The sequence below is a fragment of the Vigna unguiculata genome, chromosome 11, assembly GCF_004118075.2.
Source record: "Vigna unguiculata cultivar IT97K-499-35 chromosome 11, ASM411807v1, whole genome shotgun sequence".
Lineage (NCBI taxonomy): Eukaryota > Viridiplantae > Streptophyta > Magnoliopsida > Fabales > Fabaceae > Vigna > Vigna unguiculata.
In genome coordinates this window covers 2,245,657-2,271,812 of record NC_040289.1, presented here as the reverse complement: position 1 = coordinate 2,271,812, position 26,156 = coordinate 2,245,657, and the positions used below count along the sequence as shown (strand labels likewise).

The window sequence follows — 26,156 nt, the reverse complement described above, 5'->3', positions numbered from 1 at the left end:
ACAGTTATTTGATCATCAACCATAGAAGAAACAATTGTCAAAATTCGGCATGCTAAGTACTTTTTAGAAATTAGTAATAAATGAAGTTAATACTTGGTTAATTAGAGGATGCAAGTTTAAAATCTCCAAGTTTAATAAAAATAATAAAAATAACAGAGAGATTAATATGGCGTTAAACTTTTACTTTATTACTATTTTCTTTACTTTTTCTCATTACATTCCTTACTGTCTTGTGCACATGCTTCATGCAAGAAAATACAAGAAGCAGCTGAGTGACTCGAAGATTAAGCTCCTTGCCATTGAAATAGATTATGAACTCTCCAAAAGCCAAGTGGATCGTTGAGGACCTAGAAGATCTTGCAACCAAAAATCGATTTTCTTGGTTTGAAAAAGGATAGTGGTGTTGGAGTTGGATCAAGATTCGGGAGTAAATTAACATATACATCTTTGCCAAATAAAAGTGTTATATATGGCAGAGACGATGACAAAGATTTTGTGATTAACTTGCTCACATCTAACACTAACAAAGTTTAAATATGTTTTTGGTCCCTTCATTTTTAGTAAAAATTGGAATGAGTCTCTTTTTAAAATTTTAACCTAATTTAGTCCTTAAACTTTAAAAATGCATCAATTTAGTCTTTTAAACAAAATTTTATTAAATTTATTTGACATTGTAAATGCATTTTATGATAGTATTTGAGTTAATATTGAAGCGAAAATGCGTTAAATAATGTAAACAATTTAAATACTATCATGAAATGCACTTGAAACGTGAAATAAATTTAACAAAATTTAGTTAAAAGGATTAAATCCACGCATTTCTAGAGATGAAGAACTAAATTAATAACAATTTTTAAAAATGAACTAATTTCAAATTTTACTGAAACTTGTGGAACCAAAAACATGTTTAACCCCTCACAACAATCTATCTATACTTTCTATTGTGGGCATGGGTGGATTGGGAAAGACCTCACTTACCCAATATGTATTCAACGATCCAAGGATTGAGGGTAATTTTGATATTAAAGCTTGGATAAGTGTTTCACAGAATTATGATGTTTTCAATGTGTCATGAGCAATTCTTGAGGATGTTATTACGCTAAACGATGATAATGGAGATCTAGAAATGGTTCAAAGAAGATTGAAAGAAAAATTAACGGGAATGAAATTTCTTCTTGTTTTGGATGACAATCGGAACGAAAACCAATTCAAATGGGAACAAGTGCAGAAAGCTCTTGGTTTTGGGGCCCAAGGAAGTAGGCTTCTTGTCACTGCACGGGGGGCTTCTCCCTACACTTCCAACAATCTCTCCTGTACCCCCAAAAGGAAATTTATTTCCATGTTTACCCATGATAAAAATTAAGAGTAACTGAGTCTCTCTTTTTACCACACCTCTGCACCCCAAAACCATAGGGGGCTTCTCCCTACACCTCCAACAATCTCTCCTGTACCCCCAAAAGGAAATTTATTTCCATGTTTACCCATAGTAAAAATTAAAAGTAACTGAGTCTCTCCTTTTTACCACACCTCTGCACCCCAAAACCATACACCCTCACCCTCTGCACCCCAAAACACACCCCAATAAAGCAAAGAATCAGATTCCATGCACCCCCAACACAAGAATCTTGACCAATGTTGACCTAGGTGCGCGTAAGGAGCCTCCCTCTTCTCCCACTGGTCTTCTCCCACACAACCTTCATCCTTCTTCTCCCTCTTCTCCCACACAGCCTCCACACGCCGTTCTTCTCCCCACCTCCGCAGCCTCCTTTTCTCCTCCACACACCGTTCTTGTTCCCAGCGCAGCCTCTTTTTCTCTTTTTGCGCAAGTCCACAGGCCCCATCTCTCCATTTGCACAGTTAAGTAATTCTATTGTATTTTAATTGATTTAATTGATTTTAGCAATAAATTAGAAGATCCGTTTCATCAGAAACGGTCTTCGTTTGAATATTTCACAGAAACGATTTTCCAAATCCGTTTCGAACATGCGTAAAATGGAATACAAATTCCGTTTTTTTTTTAACGAAACGGATTGTGGAATCCGTTTCCTAGGAAGCTGAAACGGAACTCACATTCCGTTTCGTTTTTATTTTTCGATTTTAGCTGAAACGGATTGTGGAAGTCGTCTCCCAGAGTGCTGAAACGGAACCTGGAATCCGTTTTGGGTGTGTTTTTTGATTTTTCATTGAAACGTAGTGTGAAATCCGTTTTAGACTCTTTTCTGTGCATGCATGTGAGTATTATATTTTGTTTCTTTTCTGTGCATGCATGTGAGTATTAACATTCCAGATTCAATCCCAAATCCAGGTTGTACGAGCCTAGTTCCTCAGCCCAAAGCCCGTTCCCATGAAGCAGGTGGGTGGCGGTCGTGTTGTTTCCAGGCCCACAAAGCTTTACCGTGGGGTGAGGCAGAGGCACTGGGGCAAGTGGGTGGCTGAGATCAGACTCCCCAAGAATCGCACTCGTCTTTGGCTTGGTACATTCGAAACCGCTGAAGAAGCAGCTTTGGCATACGACAACGCAGCAACAACATCGGAGTTTGAGGATGTTAAGGTGGGGATTCAGACAACATCCTCGCCCTTGTCGGATGAATATTCCTCCTCCTCCTCTTCTTCTTCTGCAGGCTCCTCTTCACCTGAATCCGATATCACTTTCTTGGATTTCTTGGATTCTTATGAAGCAATGGACAATCTTGGGTTGGACCTGGAGAAGTACCCCTCAGTGGAGATTGATTGGGCAGCTTTATCTGAGTCATCATGAACGATTAATTAGTTATCACTGTTCTCTCTGTTGAATATTGGTTTAGTAGAGATGTCAAAATGGGTTTCAACCCGTGAGCCAACCCGGCTCACCACGGGTTCGAGCCGGGTTGGGTTGAGAAAAATTCAACTTTTTCAAAAGTGGGTTGAATTCAACCCGGCTCACTTAACCCACGGGTTAAACGGGTTCAAGCTGGGTTGAAGGTGGGTTGGCCCACTTAACCCACCAACATTTTTTTACAATTTTTTTTAAAATTTTCTTTTAATTTTTTTAATTTTTTTTAATAATTATTTACTACTCCTATTATATTTGTTCATAATTTCATATTTTTAAATGCTAGAATGTTGCTTAATTATATTTGAATAGTTTGAATGTTTAATTAATTTGATTGTCAAGTTATATATATGTTGATACTTTAATCTTTAACTATAATCTTTATAGTAAATTACTCAAGTAACCATCTTATAAACATTTTTTTATGAATTAGCACGAAGAAAATGTATAGTTTTTTTATTTATATTTTGTTGAATAGCATGACAAAAAATTTGTAATATTAGAGGTGCTTTCTTAGACTAATGGATACTTTCTTGAAAATAATTTTTCATATATTAGTGGTGAGCATGATCAAAACATTGGTTCTTGATTTTACTATGATTGTCATCTCATGGGTTACTTAAAAATTTATTTAAATATTTGAATACTAAAAATAATAATAAATAATTTTTTTAGGTAGGTTGGTGAGCCAACCCACTTAACCCACCAACCCGTGGTGGGTTGAGCTGGGTTACAAAATTTCTGGCTCACTAGAAAGTGAGCCGGGTTGGGTTCACTCATTTTGAACCCGGCTCGTGGTGAGCCAACCCGGGTGAGCCGGATTGGCTCACTTTGACATGTCTATGGTTTAGGCTTTCCGTACTTTTGTATTTAGGTTTGGTTTTTTTGTGCGTCTTGGGCAGCCACTGCAATCAAACTTTTAACTGTTGCAGTTGCTTTAGTGCAGATAGGTGAGTCACAGTGGCCATGGTTTTCTTGGTCTGCTGGTGTTTTTTTATTCCTTGCGTGACCAGGGGAGCTTCTACTTCTCTTCATGTTCATACACTAATTTACAATCGATGATTAAACTAATTTAAATTTAAAAGTGTATTTTAGTATACTTTCGAAATTTTTAAATCGTGGTAGAGAATTCTAACCTCTGTTATAAATGAACTACTTTTTTTTCTTGAATTGGACTTTTTTTCTTTGAATATATTAGTCGCATGCAGGGAAAATTGTTGTGCTAATGCTTACAAAGCAAATATAGTGTGAAGCGAATAGTAATGATAGTTAAGAATCTGTGGAGAAATGAAGAAGATGCGCATAACTTGTGTGTCTTTGTGATCTTCAATTTTGACTTTTGAGATTGTTGTTGTTCACTTTAGATGTAATTGTTTGTATAAAGATTTTGATTATGGTAGAAAAAGAATGTGAACGAGATCTGAAGTTGCAACTCAAAGATAGTAAGAATTGATTTCGTGAGGAAAGGGATAAAGCTATAATCCTCCGCGTTCCTTATTTCCTACTTTACAACCTTTAATTATGTGACTTTGCGGCAACATAAAACAAAAAGTAAATAATCATCAATTTAAATAAAAAATTAAAAACCCATTTATTTTTATAACTATGATTTAATACCTATAAATCTGCAGGATAAATGCTTCCTCATATACACTTATTTAAATTAAAAATGCTTTAACATAGAATGAAGTTGGTAACATGGTTATGGCTTTTTCAATGCATGCACTGCTTCATGGCTTCTGAAACGCTATGACTACCTCGCTCATGAAAAAGAAGACAATGATCTCACAACTCTCCAATTGCTGGCAAAGATGTCCTCCACCTTTAAAAGTCAGACCCAAATGGGTCCTTTCAAAAATTTAACATACCTTTGTATGTCTTCTTCTCCATCCATATATATAGAAAGCTCTTGGTTTTGGGGCTCAATGGAAGTAGGCTTCTTGTCACTACACGGAGTGAGAAGGTTGCTGTTATCATGCGATCAGAAAAGTATCTCTTACAGGTATTAAAATAAGATTATTGCTGGGACTTGTTCGCAAAACATGCTTCAAAACATGTTTTAATAAATGGAAAATAGATAAGTAAAAAAATGAAAATATTTTAATAATATGATATTTGCAATCAAAGCTTAAAATAAATTTCAAGATTTTTTAAAACTAATTTTTGAATGGCTAAAAGATATTAAAAATTAAATCTTTAACTTGAAATCAATTCACCCGATTTTGGTTTCACTCTACCTCACCTTTTCTTTAAAAAAAAAAAAATATATATATATATATATATATATATATATATATATATATATATAAATTAGTGTATATTACCGACCAATACATCTAAAATACTAATAATGTTCTCAAATTTAAAAAATAACTTAAAATAGAATAATAATAAAAGATTATTTTTTTTAATCACAAATTGACGATCACAACTATAAAAATAAAGAACCATTTATTACAAACCTGGTGTTAAAGTCTTCATCCCAATCCATTGGCGACGAAATAAAACTCGTAATTTTGTTGAAATTTTCTCTCTTTGCTCTCTTGTGCAAAAATTACACACTCTTTGTGATCTAAAAAACTTTCTTCATGCACTCCCATTGTTTTCTCCCTACACCCCAATAATTTTCAAATATCTCCATTTTATTTTATCCGTGTGAAATTTTTAATAAAATCATCTTGCACCTCTCGTTCTTTCTTATACTTTGCACCTCGACCCTCACCTTTCTCTCATTGCACTTCTGAAACATGTATTCAGAATTTTCCAATTCGGAACACAACCCCAAGGTATCTTACGAAAAATTACATGCCCACCAATACATTCTATTCCTAAAAGCACTTAACACATGTTTTATTAATGTGGATATTATGTATAGGAAGTGACTTTCATCACGATTTCCTTTCTCAAAAAATAAAGATAATAATATTTTGATTATTAAATTTTGACAATTTTCTATATAAAATGTCATCAATGATTTTAAATTATTAAAAATAAGAAAATAAAAAAAGAAAAAATTACTTAAAATATACTACCTAAGATTATAAGAAAAAATTATCAAAATTTAATAATAAAAAATTATTTTCTATAAAATAAATAACATTATTATGAGTGGTCACTTTCCGTTTCCACCCACCTTCCAATGTTAATTTATCCTTTTTAGTTTACTTAAATGATGTATAAATGAGAAGGAACTCACGCTTAACATAATATTAATTAACTATAAAGTGGTTAAGTTAATTAAAGAAGAAGCAAGTTGCTTTAAAAATATTAATTACTTAATCCTGTAAATAATAACTTAATCCTCCTCGGTAACATTAGTGGGTATATTACTCTGGTATGAATCAATAGGAAAGAAAGAGATAAATTGAACGTCAAATAAAAAGGAAATATCTCTTAAATTAGAAAAAAAGTGAGGGTAAAGTGGTGACTTTACTCTACAGCACAATTATTAACATTTAGCACTATTTTTGTCCATTTGTATTTATTATTGAAACCGAATATAATACTAGAAATGTTCCACGAGTGACATATTTTAATCAGAAAAGCAAAGTCCATTATAAATAGGACAATGATATTTTGCGAGCGTGACTCAATAATTTGCGAGCACCACCACTACACAATCATATAATGGCGGAATCTGCATCCACCACCATTACCACCGCTCTCAGGTTAAAGAACAAAATAGCAATAGTCACCGGAGGCGCCAGCGGCATCGGCGAAGCCACGGCGAGGCTATTCGCGGAGGAAGGGGCCCGAATGGTGGTCATCGCTGACATCCAAGACGAGCTGGGCAAAGAAGTGGCGGCGTCCATTGGCGGGGACAGGTGCAGCTACTTCCACTGCGATGTGGCGGAGGAAGTTGAAGTCCAAGGACTGGTACAGTCAACGGTCAAAGCGTACGGTCAACTGGACATAATGTTCAGCAACGCCGGGATCATTAGTCCCTCCAAACAGACGGTGGCGGAGCTCCACATGTCCGAACTCGACAGGCTGTTCACGGTGAACGTGCGCGGAATGGCGGCGTGCGTGAAGCACGCGGCGCGTGCGATGGTGGAGGGGCGCGTGAGGGGAAGCATAGTGTGCACGGGGAGCGTGTGTGGCAGCCACGGTGCTCTAAAGGGGACTGACTACATCATGTCGAAGCATGCAGTGTTGGGGTTGATGCGTTCGGCGAGCATGCAGCTTGCGGAGCACGGGATAAGGGTGAACTGCGTCTCACCCAATGGGTTGGCAACGCCGTTGACCTGTAAACTGCGAGGGATGAGCGAGGAGGAGACGCGAGAAGCTTACCGGAAATACGCGAGACTGCAGGGAGTGGTGCTGACGCCCAAACAGGTGGCGCAGGCGGTGCTTTTTCTGGCCTCTGATGACTCCTCCGCCTTTGTCACCGGCCTTGATCTTAGGGTTGACGGCGGCTTTTCTCACGGCCACTGATTATTCCACGTATGCATCATCTATTCATTTTGCATGTATTCCATCGGAATAAGAAAATGAAAAGATTATATATGGATTTTTAACTTTCTGTTAATGGTGGATTTTTTATATATGGATAGACTTGTTTGTGTTTGTGTTTTTATATTTGAATCTTTTTCAATTTTTTCAAGATTTTAATTAGAAGAAGCTGGCGTCACTATGTTCCAACTATGACATTTTTTTTAATTCATTCACAGATATTTTTCAAGCCTTCTAAAGCACTACTGTTACAACTATGGTGATAGTGTCTATGTATTCTATACATGAACAAAAGCAAATTGGAAAGATACACAACACAACGGCCCGAAGCACTTGTAACTTCAGTTTTCAGTAACAACAAAAGACCAAATACAAACATTTTATGCAAATCCTTGATCAAGGAAAAGATTATAAATATATCAACGGATAATGATACAATGCCTCAATTATTTGACCCCAATCTTACCTGCCTACGTGACATCCATTATTTTAATATTTTTAAATGAAAGAGGAGCATTGACGCGTGAGAGAAGCTCGAGTGAATGTTGAGGTTGTGATACACGCGCATGTGAGGAAAAGTAAGAAAAAAAGACTGAACGTTGCGGTTTAAACTAAAGGCGAGAGTGCGGTTTAGGGAAAAGCGACAATGCTCTTTTGGGAAAGAATAACAGAGGTGGATCGTTGTCATAGTTTCGTGGACAATTGGAAGCCCTAATTTTGGTGTTCTTCTTCTGCAAAATATATTTCTTTTTGCAGGTTGTAAGTTTAATGGATATAACATTTTTTGGTGGATAAGACACTCTCCACATTGAAGTCCGATGACATTGAAAAACACATTCTAAGCTTTGTGGTTGTTGTTTGTCAATGACATTTGATGTTTTTTGCAATGAACAAAAAACCAGAATTATGTATTTGGTGCAGGAATTGCATTTCTTGGATTCAATATTTGTGTTGTTCATCAACATTTTTTGAACAGAAAACATCTTAGTGCAGAAAGGCATATTGTGCATTTTTTGAAGTTATTGGCTTGCAAATGTGTGTTGTTTATGAACAAGATGTTAGTGCAAAATAGGATATTCCAATTTTACCATACTCATTACTAGGAACAATGAACTTCTAACATTTCTGAACTTAATTGGAACTAATTGGAATTGAAGATTGAATTAAAAACCAACTTCTTTTCTGGTTCGAGAATGAAGTGTCCTTCTGTAATTCCATAAGTGTCATTTTACACTGAACTTTTTGTACAGGCAGTACTGGAACTGCTTTTCAAGTGTATTATTACATAATTTCTGGTTTGGACACAATCCAAAGGCCATACAAATATTTTGATCACTATAAATCATCACCACACATCTCAAACAAGTCATTGGAATTGAACATTGAAATATAAACCAACATTTCTGGTTCGAGAATCAAGTGTCCTTTTATGATTCCATAAGTGTCTTTTTACATTGAACTTTTTGTATAGGCAGTACTCCAACTGCTTTTCAAGTGTATTTTCACATTAAATCTGGTTTGGACACAAACAAAAGGCCATCCAAATAATTCCATTGAAATCTGCTTTATATAGTTGCAGTTATTCAAGAATTGTTGGATTTATATATATATTTCACATATATTCAAGATTGTACTTCTATATGGTTATAAGACATTAGTGTTATATATATATAAGACCTTAGACATCACTTTTAATCCCAAAATCTTAAGACAATATTGTTATGGGTCTTTATTCTTATATAATGCTTAACTTTGTCTTTTCTATACAATGTGAGACTTTTTAAGTTACACTTGAACTATTCCAAAAAAAAAAATGAAGGACCATTGAAGAAACAATTGTTAAAATCACGCTTAGGAAAAGTATTGTTTAGAAATTAATAATATATGAAGTTTGTATCATAACCACTCATTCGTTCATGGTGGTTGAGTACAGCTTGTGAATGAGAGAGCCGTGGGAAGACTCAACACTTATGGTTGTTGGCCGGCCATCGAGGAAAAATCTGTTCACCAACGTTAACTCAGGGCCATCTTTCAAAAATTAGCTCATAACTATTATTTCCATTGCACTGCACCGAGTCAAAGGCATAAACTTCATTTCAAATTACTCAGTCCCGTTCATCCACTTCCTTTCTTATTCTTACTATGGCAGTAGAAATGGTAACCGGTGCTCTTGTTTCTATTTTCCTCGAGAGGACTGTTGACATTTTAGCTTCTCGTTTAGCCGACATATTTCATGCAAGAAAACACAAGAAGCAATTGGGTGACTTGAAGAGGAAGCTCCTAGCCATTGATGTTGTGGCTTTTGATGCAGAACAAAAGCAGTTCACAGATCCACGCGTGAGTGATTGGCTTCTCAGGGCCAAAAATGTTGTGTTTGATGTAGAGGATCTCTTGGATGAAATAGATTATGAACTCTCTAAAAGCCAAAAGGAATCTGAGTCTCAGAATGCTACTAAGAAGGTTTGGAATTCCCTCAATTCTTCTTTCCTCAGTTTCTTTGAAAATGAAATTGAACCCATTATGGAACAAGTCATCGAGGACCTAGAAGATCTTGCATCCCAAAGCAATTTTCTAGGTTTGAAGAAGGCCTGTGATGTTGGGGTTGGATCAGGATGGAGTAGTAAATTGACACATACATCTTTGCCAAACGAAAGTATTATGTATGGCAGAGATGAAGACAAACAATTTGTCTTTGATTGGCTTACATCTGACACTCGCAACTACCTATCTGTACTTTCTATAGTGGGTATGGGTGGATTGGGTAAGACATCACTTGTCCAACATGTATTCAATGATCCAAGCCTTGAAGATAAATTTGATATTAAAGCTTGGGTATTTGTTTCGCAGGAATTTGATGTTCTCAATGTATCAAGAGCAATTCTTGAGCATGTTACTAGATCAATTGATGATAGTAGAGATCTAGAGATGGTTCAGAGGAGATTGAAAGAAAAATTGTCGGGGAAGAAATTTCTTCTTGTTTTGGATGATAATTGGAACGAAAACCAATCTAAGTGGGAACAAGTACAAAAAGCTCTTGGTTTTGGGGTCCAAGGAACTATTGAACTATTGAATAATGGATAATGATATTTCAACAAAAGTTTTTGACAAGTATTTGACAAAGGTGACATGGCAGCGATTTTTTTTAAATTTTAATTACGAAATGGTTAGTTTACACGTGCAGCGGAAAGAGAAACCAAAATGAAAATTAAATGTAAGTTAGAGAGAGAAAGTGAAGAGAGAAAAGGGGGAAAGTGAGGCAGGGGGTTGCGAAGTGAGAAAGTGAAGAGAGAAAAGGGGGAAAGTGAGCCCGCCGGAGTTTGTGGTTTAGTGAAAGTGAGATTCCGGCAACCATTTCGCCGGGGGGGGGGGGGGGGGGTGGAGGATAGTTATCAGTGAAAGCGAGAAAGATAGAGAGCAAGAGGGATAAAGCGAGAACGAGAATGAGAGAGTGATCGGAGTTAAGCATTGCAGATTAGTGGTGGATAATTGCAGTCATTGACGCCGTTTGGGTGGGTTACCGGAGGCAGGTCGTAGAAGAAGTCGTCGACGACAAGGATTTCATCATCCCGAGCGTACACAACTGTATAAACAGCTGACGCCGATGTGGGTAGTAAGGACTCTGTATGTGGGGAGTTGAAGCAAAGTTTTTTTAACAAAACTGCAGGACAAACCAATAAACCTAATTAAAATGTGGTAAATACGTTATTCTTATTTCATTACTTAAGAAAAATATTTGTATGCATAACCCAATTCCAAATCAAATAATTAAGTGGGAGTAGTAGCCTCACAGGCCCCCAAGTATAAACCTGATAGAAAAGCGGGGAGTAACTCGCAACTATGTGGGGAGTACACATGAACTTTTGCAATACTGCTTCAACATTGAATAAACACTATTCTTAAGTCGCCTTTTTCGACCATTGACCATCAAGTAACTCAATCACGAGGTCTAATGGACCAATTAAAATTGAATTAACGGAAGTATGTGGATTTAATATGTGCACACAACTGTATAAACAGTTGACGCCGATGTGGGGAGTAAGGACGCTGTATGTGGGGAGTTGAAGCAAAGTTTTTTGAACAAAACTGCAGGACAAACCAATAAACCTAATTAAAATGTGTAAATACGTTATTCTTATTTCATGACTTAAGAAAAATATTCGTATGCATAACCCAATTCTAATTCAATTAATTTAGTGGGAGTGTACCCTCACAGAACCCCAACTATAAACGTGATAGAAAAGCGGGGAGTAACTCGCAACTATGTGGGGAGTACACATGAACTTTTGCAATACTGCTTCAACATTGAACTAACACTATTCTTAAGTCGCCTTTTTCGAGCATTAACCATCAAGTAACTCAATCACGAAGTCTAATGGACCAATTAAATTTGAATTAAGTGAAGTATGTGGATTTAATATGTGCACACAATTTTATAAACAGCTCACGCAGATGTGGGTAGTAAGGACGCTGTTTGTGGGGAGTTGCACCGAAGTTTTTTGAACAAAGCTGCAAGACAAACCAATAAACTTATTTAAAATTTGGTAAATACGTTATTCGTATTTCATTCGTTAAGAAACATATTCGTTTGCATAACCCAATTCCAATTCAATTAATTTAGTGGAAGTGTAGCCTCAGAGGACCCCAAGTAAAAACCTGTTACAAAAAAGGGGAGTTACTCGCCCCTATGTGGGGAGTACAGTCGGACTTTTTCAATACTGCTTCCACGTTGAATAAAAACTCTTCTTAAATCGCCTTATTCGAGTAATGGCCATGATGTAACTCAATGACGAAGTCAATCACGAAGTCCTGTACACCAATTAACATTGCATTCGCTAAATTTTGTGCTTTTTCAACTACACAAACCGGTAAAAAATATTTGACGCAGATATGAGGACTTATGCATACATATGTGGGGAGTAAAGGCAAACTTTTTTAACAAAACTGCAGAAAAAGTGAACACAATTAATATAATGTGTAAACACATCATTTGTGTTTGATTTAGCCCAACAAATATTCCTTTCCATTATCCAATCCCAATTCAAGTAATTTGGTGGGAGTGTAGACTTACTAGAGGCCAAATTCAAACCTGTAATGGTAAGTGGGGAGTTAAGTGCAACTACTTGGGGAGTGGAGTTCAACTTAATCAGTACTGCTTGCATATTGTACACAACTTTATTTAAATCTCCTTATTGGAGCATAAACAATTATGCAAATTATTGACGAAGTCCATACCTCCAATTAACACTGCTTTCACTGAATTTTGTGCTTTTTAAACTCCACAATCATGTGTAAAACATGTCACGCAGATGTGGGGAGTTATGCATATATGTTTAGGGAGTTTGGGCAAACTTTACTAAGAAAGCTGCAAAAAAAACCCAATACAATGATTTTAAATTTAGTAAATACATCAATAATATTCGATTCAGTCAAACATATATTGCTTACAATTACCACATTTTAATTAGGTTTATTGGTTTGTCCTGCAGTTTTGTTCAAAAAACTTTGCTTCAACTCCCCACATACAACGTCCTTACTACCCACATTGGCGTCAGCTGTTTATACAGTTGTGTATGCTCGGGATGACGAATTCCTTGTCGTCGATGACTTCTTCTACGACCTGCCTCCGGTAACCCACCCAAACGGCGTAAATGACTGCAATTATCCACCACTAATCTGCAATGCTTAACTCCGATCACTCTCTCATTCTCGTTCTCGCTTTATCCCTCTTGCTCTCTATCTTTCTCGCTTTCACTGATAACTATCCTCCACCCCCCCTCCCCGGCGAAATGGTTGCTGGAATCTCACTTTCACTGAACTACAAACTCCGGCGGGCTCACTTTCCCCCTTTTCTCTCTTCACTTTCTCTCTCTAACTGACATTTAATTTCATTTTGGTTTCTCGTTTCGCTACACGTGTGAACTAACCATTTCGTAATTAAAATTAAAAAAAAAATCGCCGCCACGTCACCTTTGTCAAATACTTGTTAAAAACTTTTGTTGAAATATCATTATCCATTGAATAATGATGTGAAAATGTACGTATTTTGGGAAAACCGAAGAATCTCCAAATGTATTGATGAGTTCGTCTTGTGTTGACGTGAGGAAACTAACTATTCAACGATTGGGAAAAATCAACCTTCGTAGAAGTTTAACAATTGGTGGGAAGAGAATATTGAGAATCATTAGAAACAAATTTGAATAAGAAACCACACCTTGTAGAGTTAAAGTTAGGAAGAAATATAATGGGCAACTCCTCTGTTGATTCATGGAAGTTATATACAAATTTACAAATTAACTAGAAAAGAATTATTTATTGTTTATTTTCATTATTTTCTTCTAGAGTGTTTGATAGTTGTGTCTAAACAAATTCCATAGCTGCAGTTATAACAACCACTCAAGCAACAATTGTCAAAATTCGAAAAGCTTTAGTTTTTCTAGAAATTAGCAATAAATGAAGTTAACATTTTCTTAATTATAGAATGTATTTAAGTAGTTTATATTTGCCTAATGAAAAAAGTCAAACAATGCATCCAACTTTAATAAAAATAAACAAAAAGAAAACAGAGAGATTAATACGTTAGACATTATTATCACGAAGATTTTATTATAAAAAAAAATAGTATAACTTGGAGTACTACACCAACTTCATGTTAAACTTTTTCATCCCATTTTTACTTTATTTTTATTTTCTTTACTTTTTCTCATTACATCCCTTATCACCACATATATCACTTTTTATTTCTCTATCTTTTGTTTTTTTTTTTTTCAATCTGATATCCCTTATCATTACATCACTGGCTTGTTATTTTTCATTAATTTGCAACTATTTTCTCTATTATATATTTTTTTTTTCTGTGTCATTTCTTAGGATTCTTTTTTATTATTATCATCATCTCAATATTCTCTGTAATCATCAATTATGTGTCTTTTCATATATCCTTTCGTTCTTTCTACCCAATTCACCCGCGAAGACGCGGAGGATGATGTGATTCATTTTACTATTGTTGTACGTAATAAATAATGGACAAGTCTGGAAAAATATAAGAAAGTTTGTACCTTGACTATATCATAACCACTCATTCGTTCATGCTAGTTGAATACAGCTTGCGAATGACAGAGCTGTGGGAAGACTCAAGTTGACGACGAACCATCAAGGAAAGAAATCATTCGAAAATTAGTTTATAACTTTTATTTCCATTGTCCTGCACCCAATCAAAGGCATAAGCTTCACTTCAAAATACTCACTTTCCTATTCTTACCATGAAAGCAGAAATGTTTACCGGTGCTCTTGTTTCTATTTTCGTTGAGAGGACTATCGACACTTTGGCTTCACGTTTTGTGCACATATTCCGCGCAAGAAAACACAATAAGAAGCGACTCAACGACTTGAGGACGAAGCTCCTAGCCATTGATGTTGTGGCTTATGATGCAGAACAAAAGCAGTTCAGAGATTCACGTGTCAGAGATTGGCTTCTCAGGGCCAAAGATGTTGTGTTTGATGCAGAGAATCTCTTGGGTGAAATAGATTATCAACTCCGAAAAAGCCAAGTGGAAGAGGAGTCTCAGAGTGCTACTAACAAGGTGTGGAATTCCCTCAAATCTTCTTTTGTCAATTTCTCTGAAATAGAAATTGAATCCAGGATGGAACAACTCATTGAGGACCTGGAACGTCTCGTAACCCAAGGCGATTTACTAGGTTTGAAAAAGGGTAGTGGTGTTGGAGTTGGATCAGGATCGGGTAGTAAATTAGCATATACATATTTGCCAAATGAAAGTGTTATCTATGGCAGAGATGATGACAGAGAATTTATCTTTAACTGGTTCACATCTGACACTAACAAGAGCCTATCTATACTGTCTATTGTGGGCAGGGGTGGGGTCGGAAAGACTTCACTTGCCCAACATGTATTCAATGACCCAAGGATTCAATGTAAATTTGATATTAAAGCTTGGGTCCGTGTCCCATGCGAATTTGATGTTTTCAATGTATCAAGAGCAATTCTTGAGGGTGTTACAACATTAACCGATGATAGTAGAGATCTGGAGATGATTCACAGAAGATTGAAAGAAAAATTGATGGGGAAGAAATTTCTTCTCATTTTGGATGATGTTTGGCTCGAAAGACAATCTAATTGGGAAGATGTGAAGAAGCCCCTAGTTTTCGGAGGCCAAGGAAGTAGGATTTTTGTTACTACACGAAGTGAGAAGGTTGCTGTTACCATGCGATCAGAAAGGCACCACCTGAAGGTATTAAAAAAGATGATTGTTGGAAATTGTTCGCAAAACATGCATTCGAAAGTGTTCAACCAGATCCAGATTTTATGGAGATTGGTAAGAAGATAGTCGAAAAATGCAATGGACTTCCTGTGGCCTTGAAAACAATGGGAAGTCTGTTACATAATAAATCATCCCTTTGCGAATGGGAAAGCATTATGAAAAGTGAGTATTTTTCAGAAAATGAAAGTCGTATACTACCTGCTTTAAGAGTAAGCTATCATCATCTTCCTTCTCATCTGAAGAAATGTTTTGCCTTTTGTGCTTTATTTCCCAAAGATTTTAAGTTTGACAAGGAGTTTTTAATTCTACTATGGATGGCTGAAAATTTTCTAGAAAGCCCTCTACAGAAAAAGCATCCTAAAGAAGTTGGTGAACAGTATTTCAATGATTTGTTATCTTGGTCCTTCTTTCAAAAATCCACCAATGAAGGGGAAAAGTATTTTATCATGCACGACATGGTGCATGATTTGGCAAAATTCGTTTGTGAGGACATCTGCATCAGGTTAGGAGTTGATGAACCAAAAGGTACACCCAACAGAACCCGTCATTTTTCATTTGTAAGTCAAAGTGTTGGATCTTTTGATGGGAACTTGATTCATACTCAAACGTTGCATACAACATGTGTTCCTTTTTGTCTCTCCTTTTAAGTACATGTGTGTCTTATCTTTGTATTAGTTTGGTAACATTAAAGAAGTGTGTAGGAAATTTTAAGCATCTCCGTTCAATAGATCTTTCTTCTACTGCTTCTACTGACATAGAAAAACTACTTGACTCAGTAAGTTTACTATACAAGTTGTAAATATTGACTCAGTACATATTGTCTCTATATCACTCTTCATTTTAAATATTTTAAGGGTAAGTTTTTGAAGATTCCCTCCTCGGAGAACTACCCCAGTATGTTAGAGGGATTTCTCCTGGACAAACTCCCCTCATACCCAACAGGATCGCCAAAAAAAGACTTGGATGAAGTCGAACTAACTTATTCTGCTAACCAAACATGACACAATCGTCGATATTTCCTAATAAAAATGTTCTCCATTCTCGTTTATGATAGGTAACCAAGAAATGTTAACAACTTCTTGATCATGTTTTTGCAGAAAACACTATTGCTTTAACACGTCAAGGAATAGTGCGCAGATTGAAGAACCTAGAGAAAAAGGAGAAAGAGAAAGTTGGAACTCAGGATTTCGCAATTAACCTCGCTGATTCGGAACAAACAGAAAGTCGTAATGTGAAGAAATGTCGCCGTAATCCTGAGCGTAACACTGCAGCAAAGACAACATCTGAAACCACCGCCAACCAAGGGTCGATCTTTCATGGTCCGACAAAGAAAACTACAGTTGAAAATTCAACCTTTCCTTCAAAGGTTGGTAATGGTAATGTCTTTGAGAACCTAGAGACTTTTTTTAAGACTGCCAGAGAACAACATGATGAACAGGGCAAAGCACTTGAACAAAGTCAAAAAGATTTAAAGGAGTCCAAGGACACAATCGCCCAACTGAAGAAAAGACTAGAGGACACAGAAAAAGAGAGAGACGAAGACTACGCCAAGCTTCTCCGAGTGAACGAAGACTATGAGAAATGCCGAGAAAAAAGACGAGAAGATCAATTTTCTTGGGAGAAAAAAGAAAACGAGTTTGCTCAAGAAAAAGCCGAGTTGTGTGCCACCGTGGAGGAAGCTAAAGATGCTATTGCTCGTTCCTTTGGAGATGGGTTTGATGCTGCAATTGAGCAGGCCAAAATCTTATTTCCTGCCATTGATTTTTCTGCTTTGGATCCAATGAAAGAAGTTGTAGATGGTCAAATTGTGGATGGTTAAATTTAGGGCCATAAAATATTATGTTGTTATGTTCATAGAAACATTAGCATCTTTTTGTGTAATGAAATTGTTTTGAAGACCTTATTTATGAATATGTTTCACTCCTCCAACATGATGAACTTCGCCATTTTCGTCATTTCAAAACATGATGAACTTTCTGCAAACTTTTCAATAACTTATCTTGATGTTTAAAAAACCATCTCTTACGCCTTGAATTTCACAACATAATGGTATAATATTATGACTTGAAAATTCAGTTGAAAGAATTTTTCTTAGGTGTATTTCTCTACAACAGTCTAAATATTTGAAATTAATCAAACAGTATACCTTGAATCATTGCTTACTCTTCCAAACTTCAGGCAAAATGTCTTATTTATTTTCAGACTTTTGGAGATTTGTTGTTTTGGGGAGATTTTCTGAGACTGATCGCTCCTTTTGAATATTTTAAAAGACTATTATGCCTCGATTTTGGAGTCAATAAAGACAGAAAGACTTAATTTAATGTCTCAATTCGACTGAAACAAAAATGTTACCTTTATTTATTTTTCTTAAACTGAAATAAAATCATCAAAATAACCGTAGTCAAAATCTTTTCCTGTACATAATTTAATAAATATAAAATTAGTCAAACATCTGATATAAATAAAAATTATAAAACTCACATTTAAGATAATCAAAAATATCATTCATGTATAGCGATGATTGTTCCCCAGTAACGTACATCAAACAATATAGTGAAAAGATGAGAAACTATAACCTCGATGCAAACAAATATTTAGAGGGAAAAATATTTATCAATGAACCACACAAAAAATGGTAAAAAATACAATTTTTAATGATATATACTTCAGCGAGACTGAGTTATGAAATGGTTGTTTTTCATGTCAATTAATTTTTTCCTTATGACAATTCACCCATTCCATGGTTTAATTTTTCTTTATTAACCCTGATACATCTTAAAAATCTGGTGATCATTTTTATATTTTAATTACTCGATCGGGGAATATAAAATGCAAGGAAAATCACTTTATGGAGTCGGTAAATCATTTTTGTTGAGTATTGATACTTTTAAATTGAGAGTATAATGTAATAGGATTAGTTAAAAAAATAATTTAATTTCATGGGTTTAGTTAATATTATTACTAAAAGAATTAAATATATTTATAAAGTTTAAAGTAGGTATGTTTTTCATAAAATCTTCGTTTTCATATTTAAATTTATGTCATCAATATATCGCTTGTTAGAATACTATGAAAAATATAATTTATTTTAGTTTAATTAAAAAAATTTGATTAAGTTTCAAATATTTAATAAATTAATTATTTTCAATCGATTCTTTATTAACTTTATTTTATATTGAAAATGTTAAAAAAATTAAATATTTTTAATTGATATTTTTTTTGTTTAATTTTGTTGTTCTTGGATATCGTGTTTGTTTTCTTGTGTCAAAGAAACATCAACTTTTGTAATATAAAATTGATATTTACGGTTAAATAAAAGTCACGTTTCATTTTACATTAGTTATTCCTCGACGACATATGTGACAAAAATGTTAGGTTTTGTTATCGAAGAGAATGGGAGAGCTAATTCATTGTTTGTATTCCATTTCTGTCTCATATATTTGGATAATGATACTTTAATCCATTTTTTTTATCTATTTTTAATCAATTCTTCTTATCATTTTTAGATTATCACATCACATCATTATAAAAAATTAAAATAAATAATCTAATAGTAATAAAAGTGATGAGTTAAAAGTGGATAAAAAAAGATGTTTTAAAATATCATTATTCAATATATTTTTTTGTACATTGTTGAAGGTGGTTCCGTTCTCAGAGATTGTTGAAGGTGTTTTACTTGAATTTGTCTGGGTTAACTGTCAATTGTGAGTAGCAATATTCAAACAATTTAACTTATTAGTCTGAAACGAATACATGTTATGTTTTTCTTTATTTAAAACATTTTTTTTTCTATAATTATCTTGTTATTTGCTAAAAATAATTTGGCTTCAATTAAAATTGATTAAATTTTATTTATAAATATATAAAAAAAACAATTATTTAACATTTCAAACACATTTTATTATAATAGTTTAGTTTGTTTATACAGTTTGACACATGTTCGTTTTGATATTAATTGAGAAATACGTTTGAAACGTCAAATAAAATAAATAAGATTTGGTTTAAAGGACTAAGTTTACACATGGTTAAAGATAAGGGACTAAATTAATTTAAGGTTCTCGAGAGAGACTAATTCTATTTTTCAATTAAAAGTTGAAGGACTAAAAACATATTTAATCCTACTTGATATTTCTATTGCACTATAATCAAAGAATCATAGATTACGTTTAGGATGTAAGAGATTATATGATTGTAAATTGTAAGATTCTAAAAAAATCATAGATTTTACTTTTTATACAATACTATAATAGTAAGAACATCTCTTCCATTTAATCAAATGTTCATTTTCCCATTAATTTGGGAGCATCATTTAAATTTATATTTTCATTTTCTATTCCTCTTTCACTATTATCCATAATCCATCTATTATTGACAAAATATCATCAAGTTGAAACTCTTGAAATGATCTTGAAAATAAATGTTTTATTTGTATCCTAAATTTTTGATGAAAGAAGTTTAATTACATTAATTTGTAATTGAATTTAAGTTTAATTTAAGTTGAATTCATTTATTTAATAATTAAACGGAAAAGAAGAGGTGGTGTAAAAAAAAAAAAGATTATATAATTTTTTACAAGAATCTTATTGATTTTATATTATGAAATCTTGGAAAATTATGGGATTTTACCATCTTATAATTTAAAATCGTATTGAAATGAAGGATATCTCGTTCAATAACATTTAATGGTTATTTCCGGAGTTGAAAAAGAAGAAAATGTTTAAACAATTGAAAACAATCTTCCCTTAAGTAGTCGAAAAAAATGTTCTTGCCATATTTTTAAGTAATAGTTTTTAGAAACTTGTGGCTTTAGGAAGATGATGGTGTTGCATATTACAAATCACTTATTAACTATGTTGCTGTCTCACTATAAACAAAGTTTAGTTTTATTATAAGTTAAGAATAAGAACTCACAGAAGTTATATGAAAAAATTTACAAATTAATTTATACGTAAACTAATTTTAACTACAAAAAAGTTATTTATTATTTATTTTTGGAAACAATTGTCAAAATTCGGCACGCTTTGGAAAAGTACTTTTTTTAGAAATTAGCAATAAATGAAGTTAACATTTGCTTAATTATAGAATGTAGTTAAGTAGTTTATATTTACCTGATGAAAAAAGTCACACAATTAAAAGTCACATCAAGTTTAATTAAAATAAGAAAAAAAAAAAAACCGAAGAGATTAGAATGACGTTAAAACTTTTATAGTGAGAGAGACATTAATATTTTCTGTATTATATCTTTTATATCTCATTTCTTAGCATCAAGCTTCACTTCAAAATACTCAATTTCATTTCATGGCAACAGAAATGGTTACCGGTGCTCTTGTTTCTGCTTTCGTCGAGAGGACTATTGATACTTTGGCTTCCCGTTTTGTGGACATATTCCGTGGAAGAAAACACAATAAGAAGCAACTCAGCGACTTGAAGATGAAGCTTCTAGCCATTGATGTTGTGGCTTTTGATGCAGAACAAAAGCAGTTCACAAATCCACGTGTGAGAGATTGGCTTCTCAGGGCCAAAGATGCTGTGCTTGATGCAGAGGACCTCTTGGATGAAATAGAGTGTGAACTCCCCAAAAGCCAAGTGGAAGCTGAGTCTCAGAGTGCTGCTAAGAAGGTATGGAATTCCGTCAGATCTTTTGTCGGTTTCTTTGAAAATAAAATTGATTCAAGGATGGAACAAGTCATTGAGAACCTAGAACATCTCGCAACCCAAAGCGATTTACTAGGTTTGAAAAAGGGTAGTGGTGTTGGTGTTGGATCAGGATCGGGTAGTAAATTAACATATACATCTTTGCCAAATGAAACTGTTATCTATGGCAGAGATGATGACAGAGAATTTATCTTTAACTGGTTCACATCTGACACTAACAAGAGCCTATCTATACTGTCTATTGTGGGCATGGGTGGGTTGGGAAAGACTTCACTTGCCCAACATGTATTCAATGACCCAAGGATTGAAGAAAATTTTGATATTAAAGCTTGGGTCAGTGTTCCACAGGAATTTGATGTTTTTAATGTATCAAGAGCGATTCTTGGAGGTGTTGCAACATTAACTGATGATAGTACAAATCTGGAGATGGTTCACAGAAAATTGAAAGAAAACTTGACGGGGAAGAAATTTCTTCTTGTTTTGGATGACAATTGGAACGAAAACCAATCCAAATGGGAACAAGTGCAGAAAGCTCTTGGTTTTGGGGCCACAGGAAGTAGGCTTCTTGTCACTACACGAAGTGAGAAGGTTGCTGTTACCATGCGATCAGAAAAGCACCTCCTGCAAGTAATAAAAGAAGATGATTGCTGGGAATTGTTCGAAAAACATGCATTCCAAAGTGTTCAACCAGATCCAGATTTTATGGAGATCGGTAAGAAGATAGTTGAAAAATGTGAAGGGCTTCCTGTAGCCTTGAAAACAATGGGAAGTCTATTACGCAATAAATCATCCCTTTGCGAATGGGAAAACATTATGAAAAGTGAGATATGGGACTTTTCAGAAAATGAAAGTAATATACTCCCTGCTTTAAAACTGAGTTATCTTCACCTTCCTTCTCATCTAAAGAAATGTTTTGCTTCCTGTGCCTTATTTCCCAAGGGTTGTGTGTTTGACAAGGAGGGTTTAATTCAACTATGGATGGCTGAAAATTTTTTGGAAAGCCTTCCACAGACAAAGAGTTCTAAAGAAGTTGGTGAACAATATTTCAATGATCTATTATCGTGGTCTTTCTTTCAACAATCAAACAAGGAAGAAAAAAATTGTTTTATCATGCATGACCTTCTTATTGATTTGGCAAAATATGTTTGTGGAGACATTTGCATCAGGTTAGAAGTCGATGAACCACAAGAACTACCCAAAAGAACTCGTCACATTTCATTTACAACTGATCTTCTTCAAAATTTTGATGGGTTTGAAAATTTGATTGATACTCAAAAGTTGCATACATTTGTACAAACAAGTTGGAGAAAGTATCCTCCCACTTTTGTGTCCTCTTGGTATTGCAAGATGTCGATAGATGACTTCTTTTCCAAATTTAAGTACATACGCGTCTTATCATTGTATGACTTTCTTAACCTTAACGAGGTGCCTAAATCTATAGGAAATCTTAAGCATCTTCGTTCATTAGATCTCTCTTACACTAGAATAGAAAACCTACCCGATTCTGTGGGTCTACTCTACAAGTTGCAAATACTGAAGCTAAACAATTGTGAAAGATTAAAGGAGCTTCCCTCATGTTTGCTTCAACTCAACAAATTGTGTTTCCTAGAACTATTAAACACTAAAGTGAAAAATGTGCATATTTTGGGAAATTTGAAGAATCTCCAAGTACTGATGAACTTGTTTTGTGTTGACATACATGAGGAACTCAGTATTCAGCAACTTGGACAAATCAATATTCATGGAAGTTTAACAATTAGTGGGCTGCAAAATATTGAGAATCCCTCTCATGCATCACAAGCATGTCTGGAGAACAAACCACACCTTGTGGAGCTAGTGTTAGATTGGAATTGGAGTAACAACTCCTTTGCTGATTCAAGTGACAGCTCCTCTGTAATTGAGAATCTACAACCTTCAAAACACTTGAAGAAGTTGTCAATAAGGAGCCATGTGGGTGAACAATTTCCAAATTGGTTACTTAATAATTCATTACCAAATCTGGTGTCCTTAGTGTTGGAGTTATGTTATTCTTGCAAACGTTTACCTCCCCTTGGACTTTTGCCATTTCTTAAGGACTTGAAAATTAAAAGTCTTTATGGGATAGTGAGTATTGATGCTGATTTTCATGGGAGCAATTCTTCTTCGTTTAAATCCCTGGAGACATTGCATTTCTCTGATATGGGAGAATGGGAAAAATGGGAATGTAAAGCTGTGACAGATGCTTTTCCACGTCTACAACATCTTTATATACATCATTGTCCCAAGCTCAAAGGGCAGTTGCCAGAGCTACTTGTTCCTTTAGAAAATCTACACATTGAAGACTGCAAAGAACTTGAGGCTTTCGCTCCTAGGGCTGTAGATTTAAAACTAGAATACAGTGAAAAGGTGTTGTTTGATTGGGCTACAGTGAAAAGCCTCAAATTGGCTGGGTACAACATAGAAGCATCATTCATGGAAATGGTTACGGATATCGTACCTCACAATTCTATTCAACACTTACAGATTAATGACTTCGATCATCATCCTTGTCCAAATGTTAGTGACTTTGTCTCTCTGTGGACCTTTCCTCTACATTTCTTCCCTACACTAAGGACGCTTACTCTCCTGCGTTTAAATAATTTACAGAAGATTTCACAAAATCACATACATAATCATTTGGAGGGTCTGACAATCTGTTGTTGCCCCAAAATTGAATCAATTTCTGAAAACTGGGATATGCTCAAGAGTTTATTAATACAAGATTGTCCAAGACTTGAGCCTTTCACTGAGGGAGGTTTGCCATCAAATCTAAAAAAGATGACACTCAGTAAATGCTCTACACTTGTTGATTCATTGAAAGGAGCTTTGGGAGACAATCCTTCTTTGAAAATATTACGTGTTGATAGTCTGGATGACGAATGTTTTCCTCGTAAAGATTGGCTTCCACTCTCTCTTACTGATCTAACCATCTACAATTTTCCAAATCTAGAAAAACTGGACTTCAGGCTTCTCAATCAACTCTCATCTCTTAAAATACTAACTCTTGTGAACTGTCCCAAGCTTCTACCCTTACCAGACGAGGTCTTCCTAAATCAATATCAGATCTTGTTTTAAATTGTTGTTTTTCGTTGCAGGAAAGGAGGTGCAGACTGGGAAAAGATTGCTCACATTCCGAGATTCCAGAGAATGGATATGTTATAGTGTTGTTGCTTGTTTTGAATACTCATGCATTTGCTTCACTACTCCAATTGTTTTTCTTTATGATGTGTATCAACTACTCTCCCCTGCTTCCATTATTATTTTTGTCTTTATTAACCCTCATACACTTAACTCTTCATTTTGGAATCAATTTTCTTCTTCCACCACTTGCTGAACTTTTTTCTCCGTTTTCTTGAAGAAGCTCACCGATCAACATATTGATCTACATAATCTAGTTGCTTGTTTCTTCTTAATAACACCCTGAGACCCATAATCTTTTCTACCTTTTTTTTTTCATTTCTCCTTGTGTTTTCATGTTTTCATCTTGTCCTTTTTATAAATTCTAATTTTTCCTTACATTTATCAATTTTATTCATTCTTTCTCCCATGAAATTTTGATTCCTCTTACAAATTCACTTTTTTTTTGTTATGTTGTTTTTGTTAGAAAAGAATAGATGACATAGCTAAACAAGTTGGGATGGGGTGTTTGTTTTCAAATTTTTTCACAAAAGATTATTTTTCTTTAAGTTTCTTTTTAAACAATTTCAATTAGAAAATTAGAATGCAATTAATTTGTGAATCACGAATGATAGTCAAGACAATTTAGCAGGATCGATATAGCAGAATAGGATTTATACCTTCAACAAATATTCAATCTTAGAATAATTAGTTTCATTATCAAAACTTATACACAACAACCTACTATTACAAACCGAACAGTACCATAATTAGCAAAATAATAATAACAAAACACCACTAGAATACTCCAACAAAAACAAAAATAGAAAGAGTTTACCAAAATATTCACCACAGCACAAACAATAAAAAGGATTCCAGTTCTTTTAATTCAAATGTTATATCATTTGTAATTATCCATTTGCATCTATAATTTTTTAATTTAATTAAATTTGTTTTCATAATACAAAAGAAAAAAATATAACAAATTATAACTCTATATAAAGAACATTAACCAACATTTGGTTTCATTGATGGTTTAACATAAAAAAGTGTAATTGACAATTACATCAATGTAGAAAAATGTTTAAATATATCTTTGTCACATGAGGAATCTTTCACAATGAAACCCTTGATCAAATCAAGGTAAAGAGAATGTACAAAATGATCCTAACAACTAAACACATACAATACAATAGTTATTCCTTTATGAATCATGGCAAGTCTTCAAGTGTTCTCCACATATCCTTACAAGTCTTCAAGAGATCTTTCAAAATCTTAAGTAACCATGTTGAATATATAGTTAGATTGATCAAATAATAGGATTATATATGTTCAACACATTCCACACACATGATGGATAATCTTTGCATTAGACCATTTTAAAAGAGTAATATGTGATATCATTTACTTTTACTTTTCATTCCATTTCCAAATGTCACTAACTTGTTTATTCCTATTTTAGAAAGGAAAGGTGAATATCACTCCAACATGTTGAGGTATTTTTCAAAAGATCCACAAGACGACTAAAAATAATGTATGGATGACCTCTAACACCAAATTTTTGTAAGTTTGACTGTTTTCTTACTTGAACACCACTTCAAGTTTAAAATTCATTACTTCATATTTGCATTTAATGATATTTTTAAGATCATTAAAAAAAAAAAGCTTATTGTTAATAGATACTTGTCGTGGGACATATGATATGATAATGTGTCCGGTCATCCACTCATCGATGACATACTCTAATTAAGTTTTAATTTTTAATTATAATAGTATAATTTAATATGTAGATATAATAATTATTTTAATTTATTTAATTAAAAACA

The 26,156-nt window shown here is 34.2% G+C and overlaps 3 protein-coding genes and 1 pseudogene across 3 annotated transcripts; all 4 read left to right on the top strand.

Annotated features, from left to right (window-relative positions):
* The first annotated feature begins 2,317 nt into the window (after positions 1–2,317).
* LOC114168343 (ethylene-responsive transcription factor RAP2-13-like) lies at positions 2,318–2,792 on the top strand. The gene has a single exon (XM_028053124.1). The coding sequence runs from the start codon at positions 2,345–2,347 to the stop codon at positions 2,756–2,758; it is 414 nt and encodes a 137-aa protein (XP_027908925.1). The 5' UTR covers positions 2,318–2,344; the 3' UTR covers positions 2,759–2,792.
* Positions 2,793–6,331: 3,539 nt separating this feature from the next.
* On the top strand, positions 6,332–8,177 carry LOC114168693 ((-)-isopiperitenol/(-)-carveol dehydrogenase, mitochondrial-like). The gene is made up of 2 exons (XM_028053601.1): positions 6,332–7,255; positions 7,483–8,177. Exon 1 carries the CDS (start codon positions 6,440–6,442, stop codon positions 7,244–7,246), a length of 807 nt encoding a protein of 268 aa, XP_027909402.1. The 5' UTR covers positions 6,332–6,439; the 3' UTR covers positions 7,247–7,255; positions 7,483–8,177.
* Positions 8,178–14,330: 6,153 nt separating this feature from the next.
* LOC114170060 lies at positions 14,331–17,469 on the top strand (annotated as a pseudogene).
* A 3,344-nt stretch (positions 17,470–20,813) lies between these two features.
* Positions 20,814–24,379, top strand: LOC114168611 (putative disease resistance protein At3g14460). The gene has a single exon (XM_028053496.1). It carries the CDS (start codon positions 20,839–20,841, stop codon positions 24,286–24,288), a length of 3,450 nt encoding a protein of 1,149 aa, XP_027909297.1. The 5' UTR covers positions 20,814–20,838; the 3' UTR covers positions 24,289–24,379.
* The last annotated feature ends 1,777 nt before the right edge of the window (positions 24,380–26,156 follow it).